This window comes from Anas platyrhynchos, chromosome 8, assembly GCF_047663525.1.
Source record: "Anas platyrhynchos isolate ZD024472 breed Pekin duck chromosome 8, IASCAAS_PekinDuck_T2T, whole genome shotgun sequence".
NCBI classification, from domain to species: Eukaryota; Metazoa; Chordata; class Aves; order Anseriformes; family Anatidae; genus Anas; species Anas platyrhynchos.
The window spans coordinates 16,987,838-17,009,367 of NC_092594.1; the positions used below are offsets into that span (position 1 = coordinate 16,987,838).

The window sequence follows — 21,530 nt, forward strand, 5'->3', positions numbered from 1 at the left end:
GTCAACATTAAAGAGAGCTCAGCTCAGAAAACACAGTTTACATTTATGCATCTTGGTACTGTAAGGATTGAAGCAACCACCATCCTTACCACATGCATCGAATTGGTGAGATTAATTCAGTACCAACTAAATTATCTTCCTGCAGCTCGTCTGAGCCTCATGGAAAGCTATGCCGCTTTGCAGAGAAAGGATTTTTTTTTTCTTTGCATGATTTCGCTCGTCTTTGAGAGCGACACGAGGTCACGCAGAGCAGAAGCACCGCGCGGCCTCGCGGGGTCCGCACGACCCCTCTGACTGCCGGGGTCCTCAGAGCAGCCACATCCAGCGATTTGGGAAATCCCCGTACGGGAGGTATTCCCATGTGAAGCTCGGATTCCTTGCTGCTGTAACTTACTATTTACAGCGCTCAGCAAACGCAGACAGGAAGGTTGTGACTGGACTTCTGCTGTTCGCCGGCTATTCCAGGCTGCTAGAACAGCCCCTTTCGGGGCCAAAGGCAAGCGAGCTTAAACCAATCACCACAACAGGGAAAGCAAGTGGGCTAAACACACGGCTTCTCCTCTCCTGGGGCCAAGACTTCCATTTACTGATGTTTTGTATTTTATGTGCAATTTACTAACTAAAACCACCTGCTTCCTCAAGCTCTCTGCAATTTATTGTTTTGCAAAATCAGTTTCACATTACACTTCTGATCAGTGCGGTTCCACATGAGAGCTACAGAACTTAGGTGATGTATTAAAAAGCAAGGGGTCGAAGGGCAAGAATCTGCTCACTTCACCGCGAGCTTTCTGACCCAAAAACAGGGCTGCATGCACAAATCCCACTTGCGCTCCAACAGCGGAGCTCGGCGTGGTGATGGAGCTGTCAAGGCAGCAGGGCGACAAGGGAGCTGCACCGAGCTCAGCTCACAAAGCCTTCCCCAAAGCAGTTCGCTGCTGGCAGGAGTATTTGGAGAGCTACAGGTTGTTTTGGTTCGGGGGTGGGCTATTTTGTGCAAGACGGTTGCTACACTCACGAACAATTATCCATCAGGTTTGACAGGCTATTTACTGAAGATAAATTGAGCTGATAACTTCTTACAACCACCTATTCTTTTCCAAAAATCCTAATGTTCTGTAGGAGACTCAGCATGGGCACACCATTTCAAATTTAGCAGATGACATTACTCTAGAATACTTTAACTCCCTTGCATTTCCCATTATTAATCCATCTTGTGGATTTATCTTTGAAGATCTCTCAAATTTGTGCTGTTTGTAGCAGGCTCTTGATAAAACACAGCAGAATAAAAGCATTCCTTAGGCCAAGGGATTTTTTTTTTTTTTTTTACTCCCCATCACATGAAATCATTCCGCTTCTCTTGACCCAGAAGGAAAACAGATTGAATTTGGCTTTCCCCGTGGCCACAATACCTGAATCTAGCAATTAACCCCCACTGCACAGAGACAATTTTCGCCTCTTGCCAGCCTCCGCAGTTAATCCCTACAACTCCTTTCGCAATGATTTGTGTTGCAATGCTGAAGGCAGAAGGTCCAAAACGCAGGTAGAGTGCTTGCCCTTGCAGTGGGCTAATTGCTGGGGAAGCACAGCTAACGTCCCCAGCACTGCACTGCTTGAATCCCTAGTAGCTCGTGCTGTGTTACTTGAGAATTGGGCCAGCTGTGAGGTTCAGCCCCTCACCCTGAACTTCCATCGTTAAGAGTTTCATCCAACCTTAACAGTTGCGTACTGTGTTTTAGCCTTTTCCTCTCTAAAGTCAGGAAATCGTACCTAAAACCAACAAATGTTGCAACTTAAATGAAATTCTTTCAACATCAAGTACCTGAGAGGCAGGGAATGTCAGATTTACGGCTGCACACACAACCTTAATTCCGCCCCATATGTGTATGCATTGTGATTAAGTATCTGATTACGTGATTGCATACTATTTTTCTCTGGGACTCCTGCCTCATTCAGCGCGCAGAAAGCACATACAAGAGGGAAGAATTACATTTGCACAAACAGCCATAAATCCAGCATTTTCTAGCTTCTGACCACTTGACTTTGCAAATAATGTGCCTTTCACGTAGACTTCTGGTCGCAGTATTTGTGCAGCATACGCTGAAGAAGATTGCAGCAACTGACATACTTTGCTCTTAGAGGACATAATCGATTGCTGAAACCCTCTCATTTTATGGATGTAACATTTTCAAAAACTCTCATTTCATGGTTGCACTATCATGCTTATAAAAGTCATATTTTCCACACAATAGAGGCAGTACAAAAATTAAAACAAGCTGTACACTGATTGGCCAAGTTGTCTGAATTATTCTCTTTCTTCCTAACAATGAACTGTATTCTCTGAGCTCCAAGTAAACAATTAAGAAGGGTGGGGGTGGGGGCTGGAGTGTAACCTATAGTAAACAGCATTTTAATTGCACTTAAGTATTGGGGAAAAAAGTAATAAGTAAAATAAGCCCCGATTTCTCTTGATGCTACTCGCGATCATGGTGCTGTCCTAGCAAAATAGAAGTTCTGAGCTGCAGGAGAGGGCACACATTTTATCCAACACATCCTGAAAAAAACCAGAAAGCACCTCACACATTTCCAGAAACACGTCTTCAAAGGCGGTAGCTTTTATACCGAGGTCAGATTATCAGTGTCAGCATGCCTCTGCTATCAGAAAAGACACTGAATAATGCAGTTGCTGGCTCAGCAGGTGGCACTGGATTAATACAGATAGGATGCTTTTACTCCACAGCCCCCAAATAGAATTCTTAGGAAAACAGGTTAGTGAAACGTGGTTCGACTTCAAAAAACAACCATAAAATAATGTTGAGGGCTCCTGTATTACCAGGTCTCCTTGATTCCACTTTAAGAGCTCATGGAGGAAAACCCTCCATGATCCCAGCTCAGCCTGGGATCTCTGCCACATCTCCAGACAGAATGCGTATCTTGCAGTCTCAGATACTCAGCTAAATTCATCTCATTCAAATCCTTTAACTGTGAGAGCATTTGTACTGGGCAGAAGCAAACAATTCAGCCAACTGCTGCTTCTGCTTTACTTTCTTAGTTGTATGGACTGAGTAGGGGGGGGAGCAGAAAGCAGTAAAAGCAAATCCAGACCCCCAAGTAATTAAGTCAGCATTGAGAAGAATACAAGGAGAGATATAACATTCCCCTAAATATCTGCATCCCTCTTCTATTTGCTTTTCGCACTATCCAGCATTTGGAGGGTTCTTAAGCTTTCCCTTTGACACTGGGAGAGGCTGGGACAGACTTCTGAAGGAGATATCTCTTAGCAAATTCAAGTTTTTCCACTACCTAAAGTAAACATTTCAGATAAATTGCAGTTGTCATTTCTATTGGAAACAGGTAATCAGGCCTGCAATATTGCAATTCATTCTGCAATCTCCATAACACAGTTTATGACGGGTCCTAATGGAGATGGAAACCAGAATGCAGCATTTTTAGGTAAAATGTGACTGTATTACACAAGCAGGTTTAGATTTCTGTTAATATAGAGAACCATGCTTCAGCAATGGCCACAAAACATATTGTATACGCTGAGAAGTGTGAACAGGGCCATTTATTTGCAGAACTCATGAGATGATAACAGGACAGGAAAGCAGTTTTTTTCCTCACATGCACACTAGAGCAATGCCTTGGAATCGAAATAAATATTTTTCAGAACAAAATCACCAGAGCAGTTTGAACAGCAAGTAATAAATAAAAAGAAAGAGTTTCTTAAGGCTAACCTTTAATTGCCTGGTGGGACCATTCAGTCGATGCCCTTCACATGCTTAAACCATATCAAGGTAAACATCTGCACGTTCAATAGATAAAAAGTGCTGATTTTGATGATACATACTTCAACACAAGAAAGCACCAGCATCCTTTACTAAACAGCCACCTAGCTAAGACTGAAAGGTATTAACTAAATGCCAACTTCTTCATTTTTAATTAGCTAAGAAGGTTGTCAAGGTATACCTACTGCAATCTTTGGATGCTCTTTCAGGGTCCGACACCGACACTTGTGTCTCAAAGTTTTGGAGAACCTACATTCTATGGATGACTTTTGCTTTTATCATTAGTCATATGACCATCACATGAAGATTTCTGAGAGGCTGCCTGTATTTTTTAGGCTCCTCTTGGTCTGCTAAAACTAAGATTTTTCTGTGTATGCACTGAATTAGGAGAGAGAATACAAAACTGTGGGCTCACACATCATCTAGCAGCAAATACTAAATCACTCAGTGCCACCTGCTCCACAAGAGCAAGTCTCCACTAAGCACCGTGCTCCTCTCTAAGTCCCAAGCCTGATGTCCTCTGATCTCCTACCTGACAGTATTCACCTTGAGTCTTTTCTGCTTTTTTTTTTCCCTTACTGTACTGACATAATCTTCACCTTCTCTTTCTTCGCAAGCGTATCCCAAGGCTGACAGAAATAAGAAACTGGAAACTATCCACAAGATGAGGTTAATTCAGTAACATTTGCTCTCACAAGGCATATTGAACAACAATATTGAACATAATTGCCTCCTCTTGGGGTCTGGTAACATTCTTGGAAGAATTTTCTAAGTGCATTTACAAGCACTTCTAAAACATTTAACTTTATAAATAGCTTATCTTATCAAATCTAATTTTGCTGGAAAAAAAAAAATTGAAGTCCCTTTCTAGGAATAGAAAGGAACCTTGGTATGAACCAGCTCACACTTGGAAGATTATCTGTACAGGTAGGAGTAATAAAAGTATGTCTAGGTATCCAGATGTTTAAGGTTTTACCAGGAGGGATGCTCCTGGACACAGCCTGGTATTACGTATTTCTTTTTACCTCAAATCAGCTATATTGCTATCATTGCAAATCAAATCCCAAATTAACTCAGGGAAGACGCACCAGATAGGGGTAAATAAATGCAACGAAGTTATGACAACTACACAAATGAGTTATAGTTCATCTAACCACAGATGTTTTTTGGTTTAACATCGACTCAATCAGATAAGCATGTTCAGGTATAAAACTAATGAGGATGAAGTTTGTAGATAAGAGCAGAGCTACATTAAACGAATGAAACACCAACACCTTCATAAACATATGAAGAACACAGCATGGTGTAATATATCAGATTCTGCACAGAAAACTATAAATTGGGCATGTGTTTAATAGCTCTCCCTGATGTTACCTTCAGATACTATAAAGTAAGGCCTCATTTCTGACTTCCTGGCTCTGGAGAATGTTTTTCTTTAATTATATCCACATACCCTATGTAAAAGGAATTTACCATTAGGTTTTTGGCCTTCACCAGACATCTTTATTAATTATTTTAAAAATACTGAAATTATGATAGGGGGCGATGATAAATGTAACCTCCAGGCAGAAAGAAATTCTGCAGGAGATTGACTGCAACTGCGATGAGGTGAGTGAAACAGACCCAACCTCTACGTGTTCCTCTCCTAGAGGATGCTCCTTCCAAACCCAACATGTGGTATTAGCATGGCCTCAGATTATGACAGGCTACAAACTAACAAGCTGTACAGTGAATTGAGAGCAAAGCAACAAACCAACAGAAAAATAGAACAAAACCCAAATCTCTGTCAGAACACTCAAGTACATCACAAGTAGACACAACACCAAGTAGACCAAAGCCCTGAGAGAAGCAGTCTCTGTTTTGAACAGTCATTCCCTTATTTAGATCAATCTTTTGGTAACACAACCTCACTTGAGAAAATCCACACTTTTTTGAAAAATGCATAGTTATCTACCCTCAAAATGCGCAGTCACGTGCACACATCGATAACTGTGGTTGTGCTTTTAATTCAATGCGTAGTGCATTCACCAACTATTAACCCCCCCAAGCATACTGATGAGATATCTAAGGGCAAAGTAGAAAGAAGTTGGAAATGAACAGCAAGGTTTGGGGCACTAGACCTTGGGAACTGCAGTAATATCACAGTGAAGATGTTGAGGTAAAATCTTGGAAAAGGATAACAAAGGCAAGAGGAGTAATATGCCACCAAAGTTTCTGATAGGACTGAAATATATGGGACATGGACAAGAAAAGTGCAGAAATGGTTAGGTAGGGCTAGAATGGCTCTGGGCAGGAAGGGGGCTGGGTGCAGCAAGAAGTGCAGTATTACCTTCTCCAGAATTAGGAGGCTGTGGCTTGCGGATATGACTGCAGACGAAAGTCACGGGGGGGGATGAATTGAAGGACCCCGAGAAGGCTCAGCGGAATCCCTTCAAAAGACCATGTGGGAGATGCAACAGGTGACACGTTTTCAAAAACAAATTCAAAGATTAGGTCCACGTGACAAAGACGACTCCACTGAAGTTGCAAACTGAATCGATTCATTGCAGTGCAAAGCAGTCCTAGCCAAATTTCACAGGCGTGAGGCTACAGAAATGCTAGCTGGCAGATTATATTCCCAAGGGAGGCTGTATCAAAACATGAGCTTTCTGTAAAGCTCCTCTCCTAAGACTGGGATAGTATACTGCATAAGGAGTTGTATTTTTTTCCTAGCTTTTCAGATGTAGGACTTCCATGAGCTAATGGGGACACTGCAGAAGGTTTCACAGGACAGAAGTGCCTTTAGTGCCTTAGGGCCTTTTAACACAGAATTGTGCACACACGGTCCATCTCCCATCGCACAGCTAACTACTGTATCTTGCATAACTTCAACCATTCCCCATTACCTGTTTTAGCTACTGTTTCACTGCAGCTCCAGACAAGAACTTTGCATCCCATTGTAGCATGGCCTGCTCTGAGGGCTTTACAGAGAAGAGACCCCACGGGAGAAAGAATTTGGTCAAGGTCATACAACAAGCAGGTGACAAAGGCAAAAATCTTGACCTCCTGCTTTCCAATTGTATGTTCTGAAACGTTATGATGGAAACATTTCCAACGCTGGTCAATTATGAAGCTTCCTTCCCTTCCATGCCTCCTGAGCTACTGCTTTTTCAGCATCTCCAGTGAAACGTATTGATAACATCGCACCTCTAAATCCCCACGCCTGTACTATAATGAAGATGAACAACTTGTGGAAAGAAAAGCAAAACAATTTCTGATTTGTTCATTATATGAATCACTGCATGTATGCATACAAGTATAGCCTCAGCCTTTGGAGAAGACCTTTACTCAGACCCCACTTAGGGCTAAAGCCTCCTTTGGAGAACCATCTGCAATTACAGCTGATTTCTTCACTGATTTTCCACCTTGCTTTGCGACAGCCCATTCAGAACAAGTTGATTTGCAGGGATGATGTTGCTGGGAGAACAGTGGCATTGTGATCTCTTATCAGATAGTCTTCCTTTTTCAAGTAATTAAATACTACTTTTATGTATTACTCTCTCTGCTATCACTGATCAGCTTGAATATTTGTTTTTATTTCCTAGACTATGATTCTACTACAATTGCAAGTAACAATTGTGTTTTGTTTTTGTTTGTTTGTTTGTTTTAAGGATATCTAATGCTGTAATAAACAGATATTAAATATTAAACTGCAGTCATGAAAAGAAATATTCATGTTACATGGAGATTTACACACACTTGCTGTCTTACAGAGGAAATTTTCTATCACCCCTCCCCTGAACGAACAAAACACTGACGGATATGGAATTGAATGCACACTATCTTTAAACATAACTGGGACTTCTAAAATAGCAGCATACTGACTTTACATAATTAAACTCTTGGTGAATCTTCAAAGTGAAGAAGGGAGAGACATCACCAAGAATGTTTTTTTTAAATGCCCATGATTGTTTTTCCTAGTCAAGGCAGCAGTCTGTCAATACCTCAGAGTATGCCAAATATGAAGTTTCAAAACAGCGTCTTGAATCGTGAAGGAAAACTAAAAGAACACCACAAACATGTCTCAACAGGTGGAAAGTATATAAATAAAATTTCAAATACATCCAAACAGCTACATTTTCCACAGAAAAACATGCTTCTCTCTAGCTAACTGGAAAAAAAATCAGACCAAACTCAGCATTGTGATTTATCCAACCTGAAAAACGCACTATTTCACTTTCCCTCCAAAATTAATTAAGGAACTCAAAGAAAACTTCTAAAAAAACAAAAGCCATATCATGAAACAAAGCACAAGCCAAACGTTAGTGTTATTTGTAGTAACCATTCTTGCCACTGCAGGTTCCAAATGCCACAACTTCGATTCACGTCTTTTGCACTGAGGTTTAGATGCACTAAGAGGCAATCAGCATTTTGATGTGCTTACAGCTTAAAAACACATAAGGGTAAAATATTGAATGGGAACAAGATATACAAGGCAGGTATATTTGATGAGGATTAACTTTTTTTTTTAGCTGTTGGACTTTTGAGTAGTGAAATATGTTTGCAAATTATTCTATAGTAATCCAAATAACAACTTATTTTGTCACTAACACACAAGGATATGATAATTATGCCTCCTGTCCACTCAGCACTTCACTACTGCATAGCTATTTTTAAAAAAACAAAACAATAACAAAACACACAACCACCACACATATGGTTTGGTATGAAGCTTTGGCTACACCAATTCCAAATTACGCTGTAGCTATTCTCACAGGGCAGGCATCTCAGGGCATTTTTAGAATCGAGTGAATTCTGGAATTAGGTATATCTCATCAACACCTTCCCCAAAAGAATGAAGCAGAACAAGTCGCTCTTGTATTTAACATTAAAAACAGCAGGAATTCAGAATTACATTCCACTGAGTTGCATTTCAATTTCTTTTCCCGTTTGGTATTCGAATACTCTGAGAGTACACTTGAGATGTGCAACACTGACAAAACAGTAGAAACATTCAATGGCTTCTCTGCCTTGCTTTTCGGTTATGCCCTTGTGTGCCTCCAGGTCTTTGTTATTAATTAAATCAAGCCAGATTTCTACCAACAGCATGACAGCAGCGTCATCAGCATGCAATCTGCTGAGGCTTTCCAAAAGCCTCTCCAATTACTTTTGCAGGTTTAGTATCTCTTTTTGCAGCCCTTCACTGTGTAAAACGTGCACAAGCAGTTATTCAGTGCATTTCTTGTGCTCAGAAGCTATTTTAACTTTCTAATCGCAGTTCCACAAAAATACTGCACGGCTGTTTAAAGAGCTCTAGCACTGAAACTGGCCCTTCAACCTTCCTTAATCCGTGCAGCTGACAGGAGGTACAGAAACACTTTTGAATGCCTGCAATGTTCCTTTATGATAGTGTCGGTATTTTTCAAGTAGATCCAGACAACCTCCTCCTGGGAAATCTAGGAAAAATGGATCTCGGGATCCATCTCCTTTGCTTCGTTTTCACTGCTTCCCTGAGCAAATGAAAGAGATTCCTTACCACGCTGTTTACATTTCTGGGTAGCACTTTCAACAGCTTGAAATCACTGCACAAATGTAGGTGTTTACCACTCACATACTCCTGAGCACCTGGTAATGATGACTGAAGTTCTCCATTTTGTACAGCTTCCAAAAGATGCAGAAGATCTTCAAAAACTTCCCTTTTGAGCCCTTTAAGTCTTTCATTCACAGACTGAACTTGAAGTATAACATATCCAATATATTAAAATGTTCAGCTTTTTTTTAAAAAGCGTTGTATTCGATTTTATTTGTCCTGCGGCACTTCTTTTCCCAGGCTCTGTGCAAAAACACGGGACTGCTTTGGCGCTAAGGAGCCTCAGTGAACTTTTAAAAACTGAACTTCTGTTCAAAACTAGGAAAAAAAAAACCCAAACCCTGAGACTCTGAGTAAGTCCACTGGACTGTTTTCAGAGATGGTGAAATTTTCCATAACTCCACACCAGATAAAGGATTATTTGAACAATATTAGGAACTACTACGTATTTTAGCTCTGCATGCGGAGCTCAAATGCAGAGTTCACCAGAACTTCTATGTTATGGTGCCACTGCTAGAATGGCATGGCACTAGTAACTCTGCAACCTTGCAGCTCTGTTGATGTCATGTCAATTCAATCCACTAACACTTAAAACAACACATGTTCCAGCATATTATGTACAAATTGTCCCACTCCTATAGAATCCTACACAAAATTACAGTACTGGTCAAATACCACTTTTTTTTTTCTTCAGTTCTTAAAAAACGCACTGCCTTTTATTTTAAGCTCTATACTATTCATCTAGCAGTTTGTTTCTCTCTTCCACTAGCAGAAAATATAATACAGGAAAAGATTTAAATGAAAACCAGATCTGTGTAGTGAATTGCATATGGTTTCCATTTTCCTTCATGCAATGTTTCATAGACAGTCAACTAAGAAATCCCTCCCACAAATCCGGATCTGAAGTCCACTTTCAGAATGTTGTCAGCACAGGAGTTCGGAGGCAACTCTCTGTGCAGGAAAACGCTGCAATACTTCTGTGCTCTGTCTCGTTAGGGTAAATCATTTCTAAAAAGCACCACTTTGATCTGGCTAATAAATCAGTATGTACAAAATATGCATGCTCAAACGATGCTGGCCGTCTCCACGTGGACCTGCTGTAGAGTTTTCTGTTTCCTGGCAGCCTGTGTGCCCACACCACACAGCTTAATGCATTTTGTGCCCGTTCACAACGCATGGAGTTTTCCTGCACTAACAATTTTATACTTAGTTGACATGCTAGAACTAAACCCAGCCAATAAATACTGCTTATGCCAAGAAGCTTCCATAGCTATTACATTCCATCAGCTTTCCTGGATGATTTAAACGATTATTTACAAGGTCTTTCTGACTTTGTTTATAAAAAATGCATCTTTTCATCCTATTCCTCATAGGCTGGACTAATCTTTTTTTCTTCTTTTTCCCTCCTGCGTTCTCAGCAGTTCCTGGTGACATACAAATACCAAAGCAAGTGCACCATGTTTCCATCAGAGATCAGGAGAGGTTTACAAAAGCAGCGAGCTCCTGGTTTCCCTAAGCACTCCCAGGGGGTTTACATGTCAATGGACAAGAATGAAGGATAAGCTGCTGTTTGTCAGATGCTTTTCTTGTTGCCATCAGTTAACAATTGTTTGGATTTCCTCCTCTTTAGAGAGCAGCTTTAAGGGGGTCATGAAAGGGATTCAAAAATGAAATAGAAGACATTGGAGCACCTTCCCATTTTCCTCTCCAAGGTAAAAGTCCAAGAAGGACTGCATACATGGGGAGATGTTCTCAATAAGCATTACTTAGCACATCAGAATGACACAGCACTGGCCGCTGTAAAGGCAAGACACTCAGATGTTGCACACTTACAGGCAGAATCAAAGACCAACTCCAGCAAGACCTCAGAAACTGGATGTGCTAACACCTTGTCATTGAGAAAATGTGTGCAACCAAGGGATGAACACGTCTTCCTGCCTGACAGAAATAGCCTTTAAAATTAGCACCTGACTATACACATCTGTTTAGAAAAATCAAGAACACATCAAAGGTTACTTGTTATACAGGTCTATTTTTGATGGAGTCTTGCAGACTGAAAATTCTTTGACATGTAAAAAGAAGTAAGGTTAAGGAAGTTTTGCTGATTCTATGTCTCCTTGTATTTGTATATTATAAAAAAAAAAAAAAAAACATAACCAGGGCAAACAGCAGTCTGTAGAAAACTTAAAAATACTAAATATATGAATACATGATACAAGGAATTAATTTTACGCTTTTTTTTTCCCATACTTGTTGACTTGGTAAGGTATCTATACAGTATCACATGCTCTAAAATCTAGTATCAGACCAGTTATCCCTATGGAAGGCTACAGCGCTGATTAACCTGGCATGTCAGATCTTAGTATTCTCAAATACCAAACCAGAGTTCAGGCCAGGCTGCTGAAAAAGCAGCATGTTTCTGAGCCTTGGGGGTAACACCTTCTAATGCAGAATCTTCACATGAAATTCATTTCCAAAAAAAAGTCAAGCTGTCATGAATAAACTTTTCCATCACCAACTCTCTTCCACTCTGATGACTTTTTTTCCAATCAGCTAAAGTTTTTAACTTCCCAAACCAAAATGTTGAACTTGCTTTCAGAGGATTCTCAGATACCTGACAATTCTTTTCAATCTACTGGCAATATTCCTTTTGTCTACCTGTTCTGAGTAGAAATCCAGTGAACTCCACTTCGAAAAAGAATGTATGTTCATCTGTGGAGGGGAGTGATGGGATAACCTTGGACCTCTCCCTAGTGTTTCTCAAGCAGCCCTGGTCTACAAGGTCACAAGCTGAACCTTCTCGTGAGACAGGTCCTTGGGTACTCTGGCTTTGCTAAGCCAGAAAAGTAATTTCATTCATTGACAAAGTATTTTCCCAAACAGAATGCAGAAATCTATACTTGCACAAGGTGCTTTGGTTCCAGCTTGCAATAGCAAGTGTTACAGACACGAGTGTTTTCTCATGTCCTCAGTGTAACCATCCAATACACAGCTAAAATGCATTATAGGCCATGCTAACACATTTAATAACAATTCAAAGTCTTGTTTGAGTAATCCAGAGAGAAGCATAGAGGAAAAATATCTAATGGATAATCATGTTGTACTACAAAGTTGTTTGTTTTTGTTTTTAATGAACTGACCAGTTATGTGAGCTTTTCCAGCAGTAAAGATGCTCAGTTCAATCAGCTGGGAATTCGGGTTGTGACACCTGCTTGGCTGTAGAGCTTTTCGGAAGTATACTTCAGTATCCATAATATCTCAGGCACCAATACTCATCATTTTCCTGGACGTCTCTGAAATTTACCCACTAATCTGATTTTTCAGGTCTTACCCTACATACATTCAATTTGTCAATAATACTGTAAGCATCGATACCCATAAAATATTGCTGCTTCTTCTGCATGTTCTGCATTACCTGCAAGGGAATAGTTTAGTGTTCAACCAAAAACTATTTTCTCAGGTTTTAGGAAAATACATATTGAATAAATATTCCTTGTAGCTGGAGTAAAAGATTATACAATCTGTAGGGGCCTTTGGTTCTCTCAGGGAGTCTTAGCTTTTAACCAGTCCCTGATTAATGTATTTTTTTCCCCACAGATGAGAGAAGTTCCAGTAAGGAATCAGCAGAACTGTCTAATTCATTCCTAAGCTTCAGGCAATTTTCAAAATACACTCAAGATTCACATAGCAGATGAACATCAGTACACCGACTAAGGAAACCACTGCAGCTACATGAAATGTGAGCAAAGATGGGCAATTTTATCTTGTGAAGAATTTTTATAATAGCAGTACCTGAAGAGGTTTTGTATTTTTTGTTTGTTTGTTTTTAATCAAGATTAGGTCCTCAAGAGGTTAAGCAGCATACATAAAAGACTTCATTTTTAGGCTGAAGAACTCAGTTTGGACAGCAGAGGGGGTAATTCTGTAGAGCCAAGGCAAGGTCTTTTCCACCAGCAAAAGGGAGGCCTGCAATTAAGTTGTGGAGACTGCCACGAAAGGAACAGATCAATACACAGGGAAGGTTACTGTCAGTGAGAGATGAAAGAGCACAGATCAGCAAAGCAAACACATGAAAGGAGAGAGAAGGGTCACGAAAGACCCCACAGGAAAAAGACACCGAGGCAGACAGAGGGACTTCAAAAAGCAACACTACTCATTTGGGGGTTTTAATGCTACGAGTTAAATTATTGCTATGATTCTAGACAACAGCAGGGGGAAAACCCCAAATTTTTGACCTCTGAATAGTTTGAGTCAAGAGGCATCCATTTTGGTGTTTGTCATGAGTGTATCACCCAACAGACACTTTTAAGCTATCCCTGATGATCAGGAAGATCCGTAAGGAACGGACTTAAAACAACTAACCATTAAAAACCTTTTCATAAGCCTTTCTTGCAAGGCTCCATCTCTCAACCTATTTCAGTAAGTTATTTAGTTTCTCTAAAACTAAATAAACAACCGAAAAAATATAGTAGACCATAAAAAGAAACTCTACCACAAGCATAAATGGCCTCAATAGGCTGTGTCTACTGGTTAGTAGTTGCAGTGAATATGGACAGATGCTGCCAAACACTTAGGATTATCCACCTGATCAACGCAGTGGCTCAAAGGTTTCTAGAACAAAGCTTGTCTCAACTGCTTAAAGGAGGTTAGTGAAATCATGCAATGGCAAAGCACTAAAACTTGGAATCAGGTGAAGTAAATCACAGACAAAAATCTGTTAGCAGCTCAGTCTTATCGGGATTTTAAATGATAAATTACACATTAGTTAACTTACTAGCAAAATCAACACATACTTCCAGGAAAGCAGGACACAGCCTCTTTTTGGCTATGGAAGCTCAAATGACGAGTAGAAAATTCTTGTTCTTTTATACTGGAAGATACATGGGAATGATAGTGAGCATTTTGAAATCCTCCTTCCTGGAAGACACTAATACAATGAGCAACTTGGAATATCAGGGATATTGAAAGAAAAAATGATGACTTTGTTGATACAGTAATTCTTCTGTTTCACGCACTTTCAAGGAACAACTACCCTAAAAATATATATATAAATAAATGATACCTGGCAGCATCAACATTCAGCAGTTCACATGAAGATTTTACAGAAAGCAAGTCTGACAAGACACTTCAATATCTTTGGGCAATCAAAATGCTTTTAAGTTGACCCTTAACTTTAATTTAAATGTTTACGCTTAGATACTCAAGATGAATAGCAACAGAAGGTAATTAAAGCATCAGGAACTGAAAAAAGGACAGACAAAATTTCAGCTCTTATTCCTACCCTTGGATATGACTCACATAACTACTCTTTACATATCATTTATTAATTGTTTTAAAACGTGGTTTAGAACTCAGCTATAAAACAGAACGAGTGGTTCTGTTACATGGGTACGCTCCAAAGCCTTTCAGGGAGCTGGAGCAATAGACTCACTGAGACGCTTTGACAGTCACCTCTTCCTAGAACACGTGTCTCTGCATGGCACAAGTGACTGATTTCTATATTCAGCCTCAGGAAAGGAACTCTCAATTTCACATGCAAGAACCTGACTCGTTATTGTTAAGTCTTTATCAAAGGCAAGTCAACCTAAGAAAAAAAAATTATATTATGAACAGAAGTTTTGGCAAGACAAAGACGACACTTCATGCAGCAGTTAATATAAAGAGAGGATAATAGTTCTGCCAAAGACAATAAATACTAGAAGAAATGGCTTTCAGTTTTAGAGGCCCTGAGCAATATTGCTGGTGTTCATTTTAAGATCTGCTTCTACAACACAATTCCCTCGAGATTATTCTTCAGTGTGAAAAGGATGGATGTTTTTGTTTTGGGATCATTCACAACGCTGGCATTACAAACCACAGCCTTGAACTGAGGTGAGAGTTAACATCACTTTGCCACTAATTTCCTTCAACTGCATCCTTCTCTTTCTTGATCACCCTTCCCCCCACTAAAACAATCTCCAGGCGTTACTATCAAAAATATGCTCAAGTAATAAATCATGTATTTGCTCTCACGTGACTGGTATTCATTAGAGTCAAAGATCTCCAAGATCTGCCCCCAGAGTGTATTATGTTACTGAGACATAGAAATAGCTGCAACACAAAATTTTGCCAGAAAAAAAAAATATAAAAAAATAAAAAACCCACAAAAGTAACAACAAACTGCCTCTCAGTTGGGCAGCAGAAAGAATGTTCATAAAAATACGTTCAAGGGGTAAATCAAACCCCAAATTCTAATTAGACAAAACCAGCAGTTTAAACCCAACAAGATCAAAGAATTTAACACAGAACTTTTAACTAGAAACTTCCATGAAGTATGTGCTTTTTTTGTTTTTGGTCACCCAGACAGTTCTATTTTCAAAAAAGTGTTGTTCTTTCTTTTTTTTTTTTTTCCCTCCCAGGAAAGGATTAAAAAAAAAACAAAAACAAAAACAAAACCACTGTAAGTTTATCCATTCTCTATCTCTTTGGCTAGGCAATAAGCAGCATTGCCCTACACTCACCGAAATGCTTTGTTCCCTTTTATTTTCTGGTTCTTTTGCTTTACTGAATACTAGAGACACTTTGCCACAGAAGTGACATCTGTGAGAGACGCGACGATCAGTCAGTGATGTGGCAACCTGGGTGAATCATTTGAGTCTGAGTGGGGAGAAAGAACACTTGATTCAGCTGCACATCTGGGTTTTATAAAGGGTCCAAAAGCTTAACACCAACGTGCTTTAGGGCTAAAACAAAGTCTGAGGAGATCACAGGAGTCAGGAAAGAAGACCGTGTTAATCTAGGGCATATCATGCTCTTCACCACCACTCTGAAAATGAACTTAGCTCAGCTAATTTTGCGTCTCCACTAATTGTGTGTTGCGTATGAGTAAGCAAAGACTAAGGAAATGTCAAAGCTATTCCATATCCTGCTCTTTTCCTGAAGAAAAACCTGACAGGCACAGAGGATACCTCCCCCATTAGGCCACAACAATTCAACAAGGCAGATATTTATTTTAGCAGGAATGAAATAACCTGCATGCAAACTAAACATTGTCATTCAGTTATTACAATCACTTGTTACCACCGTGCTGAATGTATGTAGCTCCCCAAACACAACTTACTGTCCAAAATCAGTTCAGATGTTCAATCACGTGGCTGTACACAGAATGGAAACTAGAAAATACAGGGGGAGCACAAAGCCACTCATACATGAAGATTCCTGATCTACGGTACTCTGGTTATTTTCAAACAATGCTGGTTCTGCATTGGTCAATCTGGACCACTGGCCATGAAGGCAAAAAATATTGAACAATACAAGAACACAAAACGATGCAGACGTTACAGCCAGGGTGAAAATAACCAGACTGCTAAGGAGGAAAAAAGAGTGGCATCAGAACTGAACCTCCTGTTAACTGTTCGCTTCCTCACCTACACAAGGGTGGATGGACATCAGTGCTGGCTAACAACAGGCACCCACCTCATCGGCAGAGCTGTCCCCTGCTCATTGAGGACGGAGGAAACACGGGCTCCAAAACTCAGCTGCTGTGAATTTCAACTCTGTTAGGTGCTCAGAGCAGCTGGACTGACCCCTTCCAGCTCCACTTTCTCCCCTTTCACATCTCTCTCTTGCAAACTCTTGCAAAGTTGAAGGCAAAGCACGTGCAGAACAAAAGAGTGGCAGAGGAGAAAGGAAAACTGTTACAGAGAAGGTGGAATAATGAATATACTAAGGCATCCAAGTTAGATGTTTGATGAAGAGGGAAAGCAGGCCAGAGGGAGCAAGTGAAATAGAGGTCAACAAAGGGACTGGGAACACGGTGTTTCGAGGCTACAGTTTACCTGCACATTATTTGCTTTATTCACTACCCAGAAGAAGAGCATTAGGCTGGAAGGTTATCCAGAACATACGGAGCTGGGCTAAAGTAAAAAGAGCAAATAATAATCACATTAATAATAATAAAAGAGCAAATCCCTACCTGTAATGCCAAGGCCAGCCTGCTCAGAAAGCTGAGCAGCACTTAAAGATGTGGCTCTTAGCAATCAGGCAGCCTTCACCCAGGGCCCCTTCCAAAGGGAGTCTTTGGGTAGCACTGATAAACTGCTGCCAACCTCAGAATTTTTTCCCATGTCACAAATAATGTTGTGAGGAGTAGATGAGGCTGATGGTACAAGCTTAAGGTGCAAAATGAGCAACACTTCATGATTTCTCATAGCAACAGACACAGATACCTGTAAGCACAGGTCATTCCTTTGTGCATTGGCCAGAAGTAACAGAATTGCTAAGGGACAGACTGTAAAAAATGCAAAAACCACGGGTCAACTAGCAGCAGAACACCAACAAACAACAGGACTGCAAGAGATCACCCAGATGTCAGTGACATTTGGTGATTAACAGGTGACAAACTCTCTAGAAGGAAGTATCTCTCTCCACACATGAAGATACTTCAACCCTCACCTCTTCTCTCCCTGCATTTTCCTTACCTTATTTATTGGATCCATTGCCCACGCAATAGATGAAAGTGTACAAAATTTCACAGTAATTTGGGAGCTGGGGGGTAACTGTCATCCACAAGTGTTACTAACTAATCATCCTTTTGCAAATATGTATCAACCTTGGCTACAAAAACCAGACCCTGAAAGTAGCTTTGTATGGTGGGTGGTTGTTCTTTGGGTTTTATTTTTTCTTTTTTTTGCTGTGATGAAAAAGACTCTCCCTACTGTTCCCTGTTTTCTATGTCTACCTGTTTCCAGTCCTCTTAGAATTATGTTTTAGCTTTTGTGCCCAAAAGAGTTAACCTTTACTGGTGGATGTGCAAAAAATCTAGAACAAATTACAGCAGACAACTTTCTTGTGCAGAATGATTTCAAAAATAACTATGCTCAATTTTCTGCTGTTATTTCAACTAATTTATCAGCTGCAGACATCCAACTTACTGTTCTGTAGTTCCCTGGATCATATCTAGGGTGTTTGAAAAATAGCAATACAAAATTTACAATTGTCCAGACACTTGCTGCAATAACTTTTTGATGTAAAAAAGCACATTAGCAAGAGTTCAGCCACTTCTCTAGTGTAAATAGAGCCTAGAAAGCTTTACAAACTACAAGAAGCACACAGCTCTTGTGCTAGCTACACACCAAGACCATTTTAAAGACGCCTGTCCTGTTCAGTATGGAGAGTGGCCTGGTACGACAACGTGGGCTGCCAGTACAAGAAAATACTCAAGCAGAAATACAACAATTTTCTTTTTTATGGTAGCCTTCCAAGTAAGTGTCAATGAAGAAGGAAGGAATTGGACTTTTCAAAATCCTTAGTTTCCTCCAAGTTAAAAAAAAAAAAAAAAAGTAATAAAATAAAGAATATTTTAGGGTCGTGGAAAATAATTTCATCATTGGGCTGAGTTCATAGGCATGACAGAAATGTCTGCATGATGATAAACTCATGAGAAATGAAAATTTATCACCACCTTTGGAAGGCACTTCAGATGAGTTCTCTTAATAATTTATTAATATAAACTCTCCAAGTCAAGATTACTGCACCCATGAAAGCAACCTGCCATTTAAGAAGCTCCAGGTAAGCAAAAGCCTTGGAAGCATATCAATTTTGTCAGAAGCGCTTAAAAAAAAAAAAAAACACTCACAGTACATCTGGAGAGCTATTTAGTGGAAGATTTTAAATATTTCAGGTATAATGGGAACTTGTTATCAGAAGGAATGGAAATGCCTATTTCTTTTTGGGCCTCAGCCTTTCCAAACAGAGATCAAATAAAAAAGAAGGGACTGTAGTCAAAACGTACGTGCAGACACACGCAACTAGCTGAGCAGAACCTACAAAGGAAAAAGAAACGTGCACAAGAGGTCTTAATAGCTTTGTACTGTATTAGGATTGAGGCTTTAGCATCTTTTTGGGCACCCAGAACAACCCCAAGCCCCCGTTCATGTACTCCATTCCCCTAGGGCTCCGCTTTTGCCAGGAAACAAGCTTACAGGAGGAGAATTTCCAGGCCGCAGTGTGGTGAGCTATTCTGGTTCCATTTAACCATCTCGTGAAAAATTCACAGACTACTGCTGCTGCAGTCAGCAACAAGATTCAAAATTTCATACCCCTCAGCCTGCTTGGATCATTAACGCCTTGCCTCCTGGTTTGTTCAGGAGCTTTGCAACCTACGTTGCAATACTGAAAAGTCAGCCCTACCTCCCCTTCTGCTGGGATGGAAGAGGATCTCTGGAACCCTGTCTTTTCTTGACAGCGTAACAATTTCTTGCTCTTGGTGACGCACGCAGCAATTCACCTCTGATGGTTCCTCATTGGGAAAATCTCACCCATTACACTGAGGGGCCTATCTACAAAAAATCTCTCACTACTCACGCTTTCCAAAATCGTATTCTTCTTCCACAAGGTAAGTGCCAAGTGGGAATATAATAAAACATGCAGCTCCTGCGAGTGCTGTGATACGTAGACTAGGAGTCCTGCTGGGCCTGTCCATGGTGTTCCGTACTTACTCTAACAGCCATCAATTCACTTTCTTTTACATGTTGATTTGAAGCTACTGCTTCTAAGAAAGCCAAGTACTCTGCACCTTAAAACTCCTTCTACAGCTTCTTTAAACCTCTACTTTCTTGAATTAAAGTCTCTCACCACTGCCTGGGTACATAACTAACCTGCTATGATCCAAATGGTGGAACTGGACGCACAATATGAAACAGCTACACCGTGCTTGGCGTGCCACCACAATAACACAGGCTGAACATCACCACTTCTCCTTGGACAGAGACTCTGAATTCATCTCTCCTGATGTTCACGTTTATTGTATTAATTCTCCCTCAAGTTAGACTTCTGCAACCTGCCCCATGCGGGCCTCTAGAAGCTGTGGTTCCCAGAAAATCTGCCATAACCTAGGCAGAACTGCATCCCCCAGAAGTTATTTAGGATACCAGAGCCCTCACAGCACGCATTTAGATTTACACACGTACTTCTTTCCAAAGCTGTTCAGGAAGCTGGTGGATATCTACTTTTCAGAATATAGTCCCAATACTGACATTTGCCTCGGATTTCTAGGCAGAAAAAGAGCAACTGGCAATAATTCCATAAAGCGAATAGACAGACCTATGTAAAATCACCTCCAGTTTTGACTTCAGAGGAGCTTACTCGATAAGTATCCCTTTGTCTGAGACCACGGGCTAAGGCAGATTTAAAAAAAAAAAAAAAAAAAAAAGCAAATACAACACTTAGAATCAACAGCACGAGTAACAAAGAAAAAAAAAAGTCTACAGGAGAACAAGGATAGATGCCTGTGGGGAGAATATCTTAAAATCTACGGTAAAGTCATACTTGGCAAAATTCAATAGATCTGGTAAACATCAAAGATAAAATTTAGCAGGATAATTCCACCAAGCACGATTAAAAGAAAAATGGGACCAGCAGGGTTACCAGTGAAAAACAATGCCAGGCCTAATAGTACTGATCTACCAGAAGCAATTTATTATGACACCAGAAATAGCTATTTTCACAGTGGATGCTTGAAATGAAAACTTTAAAGCTTCTTTAAGTCTTGAGCTATAGCAAAGTATTCAGCCAGCCAGCCAAAATAGCTGAAGGGAAATAGGAAGGCCACATGTGGAACTAATTACTCATGTAGAGGCTATGACAAAGAACATTTCTCCAGACTTTTCATGGGGGCTTCACTTTCAGGAAGTAACTCTAATTACTGTTCAAGTCTCGGCAGCCTGCATGCCGCTGACAGTTCCAAGAAAAAATGAACCTATTTGCCCTTTTCTTGGTCTGAAATGCCAAAATATAAAAGCACAACTGGAGGCATTAAAAAGAAACAAAATAAGCGTTGGCTTGTTGCATTAGCTTCTCCAGCAGAATTCTTTTTATAAATTCGGTTTTTCAGCCTGCACAAAACAGCAAATTCTGCGTCTCCGTTAACTCGCTCTCCGTTGGCTGCAGTGAAACTGTACATCTTGACTTTTTACAGCTTTTCCATACTGGGGCCCACTTCCTGCCCAGTTGAAGAAAAAAATCTGGCCTGAAGATGAAATGACTGCTTAACATTACACTAAAACATCTGGTACCATTTTATACACAGACCCATGTCTGAGAGCAGGCAATTCTAGCGGTCTCACCAGCGGCACAGTGCATACCCAAACCTCCCTAGGGTGACATCATCCCATATATGGACTCTCAGGCCCAGCCCT

At 40.3% G+C, this 21,530-nt stretch overlaps 1 protein-coding gene across 12 annotated transcripts in view; it reads right to left on the reverse strand.

Annotated features, from left to right (window-relative positions):
* DNM3 (dynamin 3) overlaps nt 1-21,530 on the reverse strand; it is a 177,770-nt gene that overhangs the window by 91,117 nt on the left and 65,123 nt on the right. For 2 of the 12 annotated variants that reach the window (XM_038183211.2, XM_038183210.2), the window contains one exon: nt 28-2,551. The exons of the other annotated variants lie outside the window; for them this stretch is intronic. In XM_038183211.2, coding sequence (XP_038039139.2) covers nt 2,495-2,551 — 57 coding nt within the window. In that variant the 3' untranslated portion in view covers nt 28-2,494. Of the gene's footprint in view, nt 1-27; nt 2,552-21,530 lie in introns of those variants that run through there. 12 annotated transcript variants of the gene reach the window in all.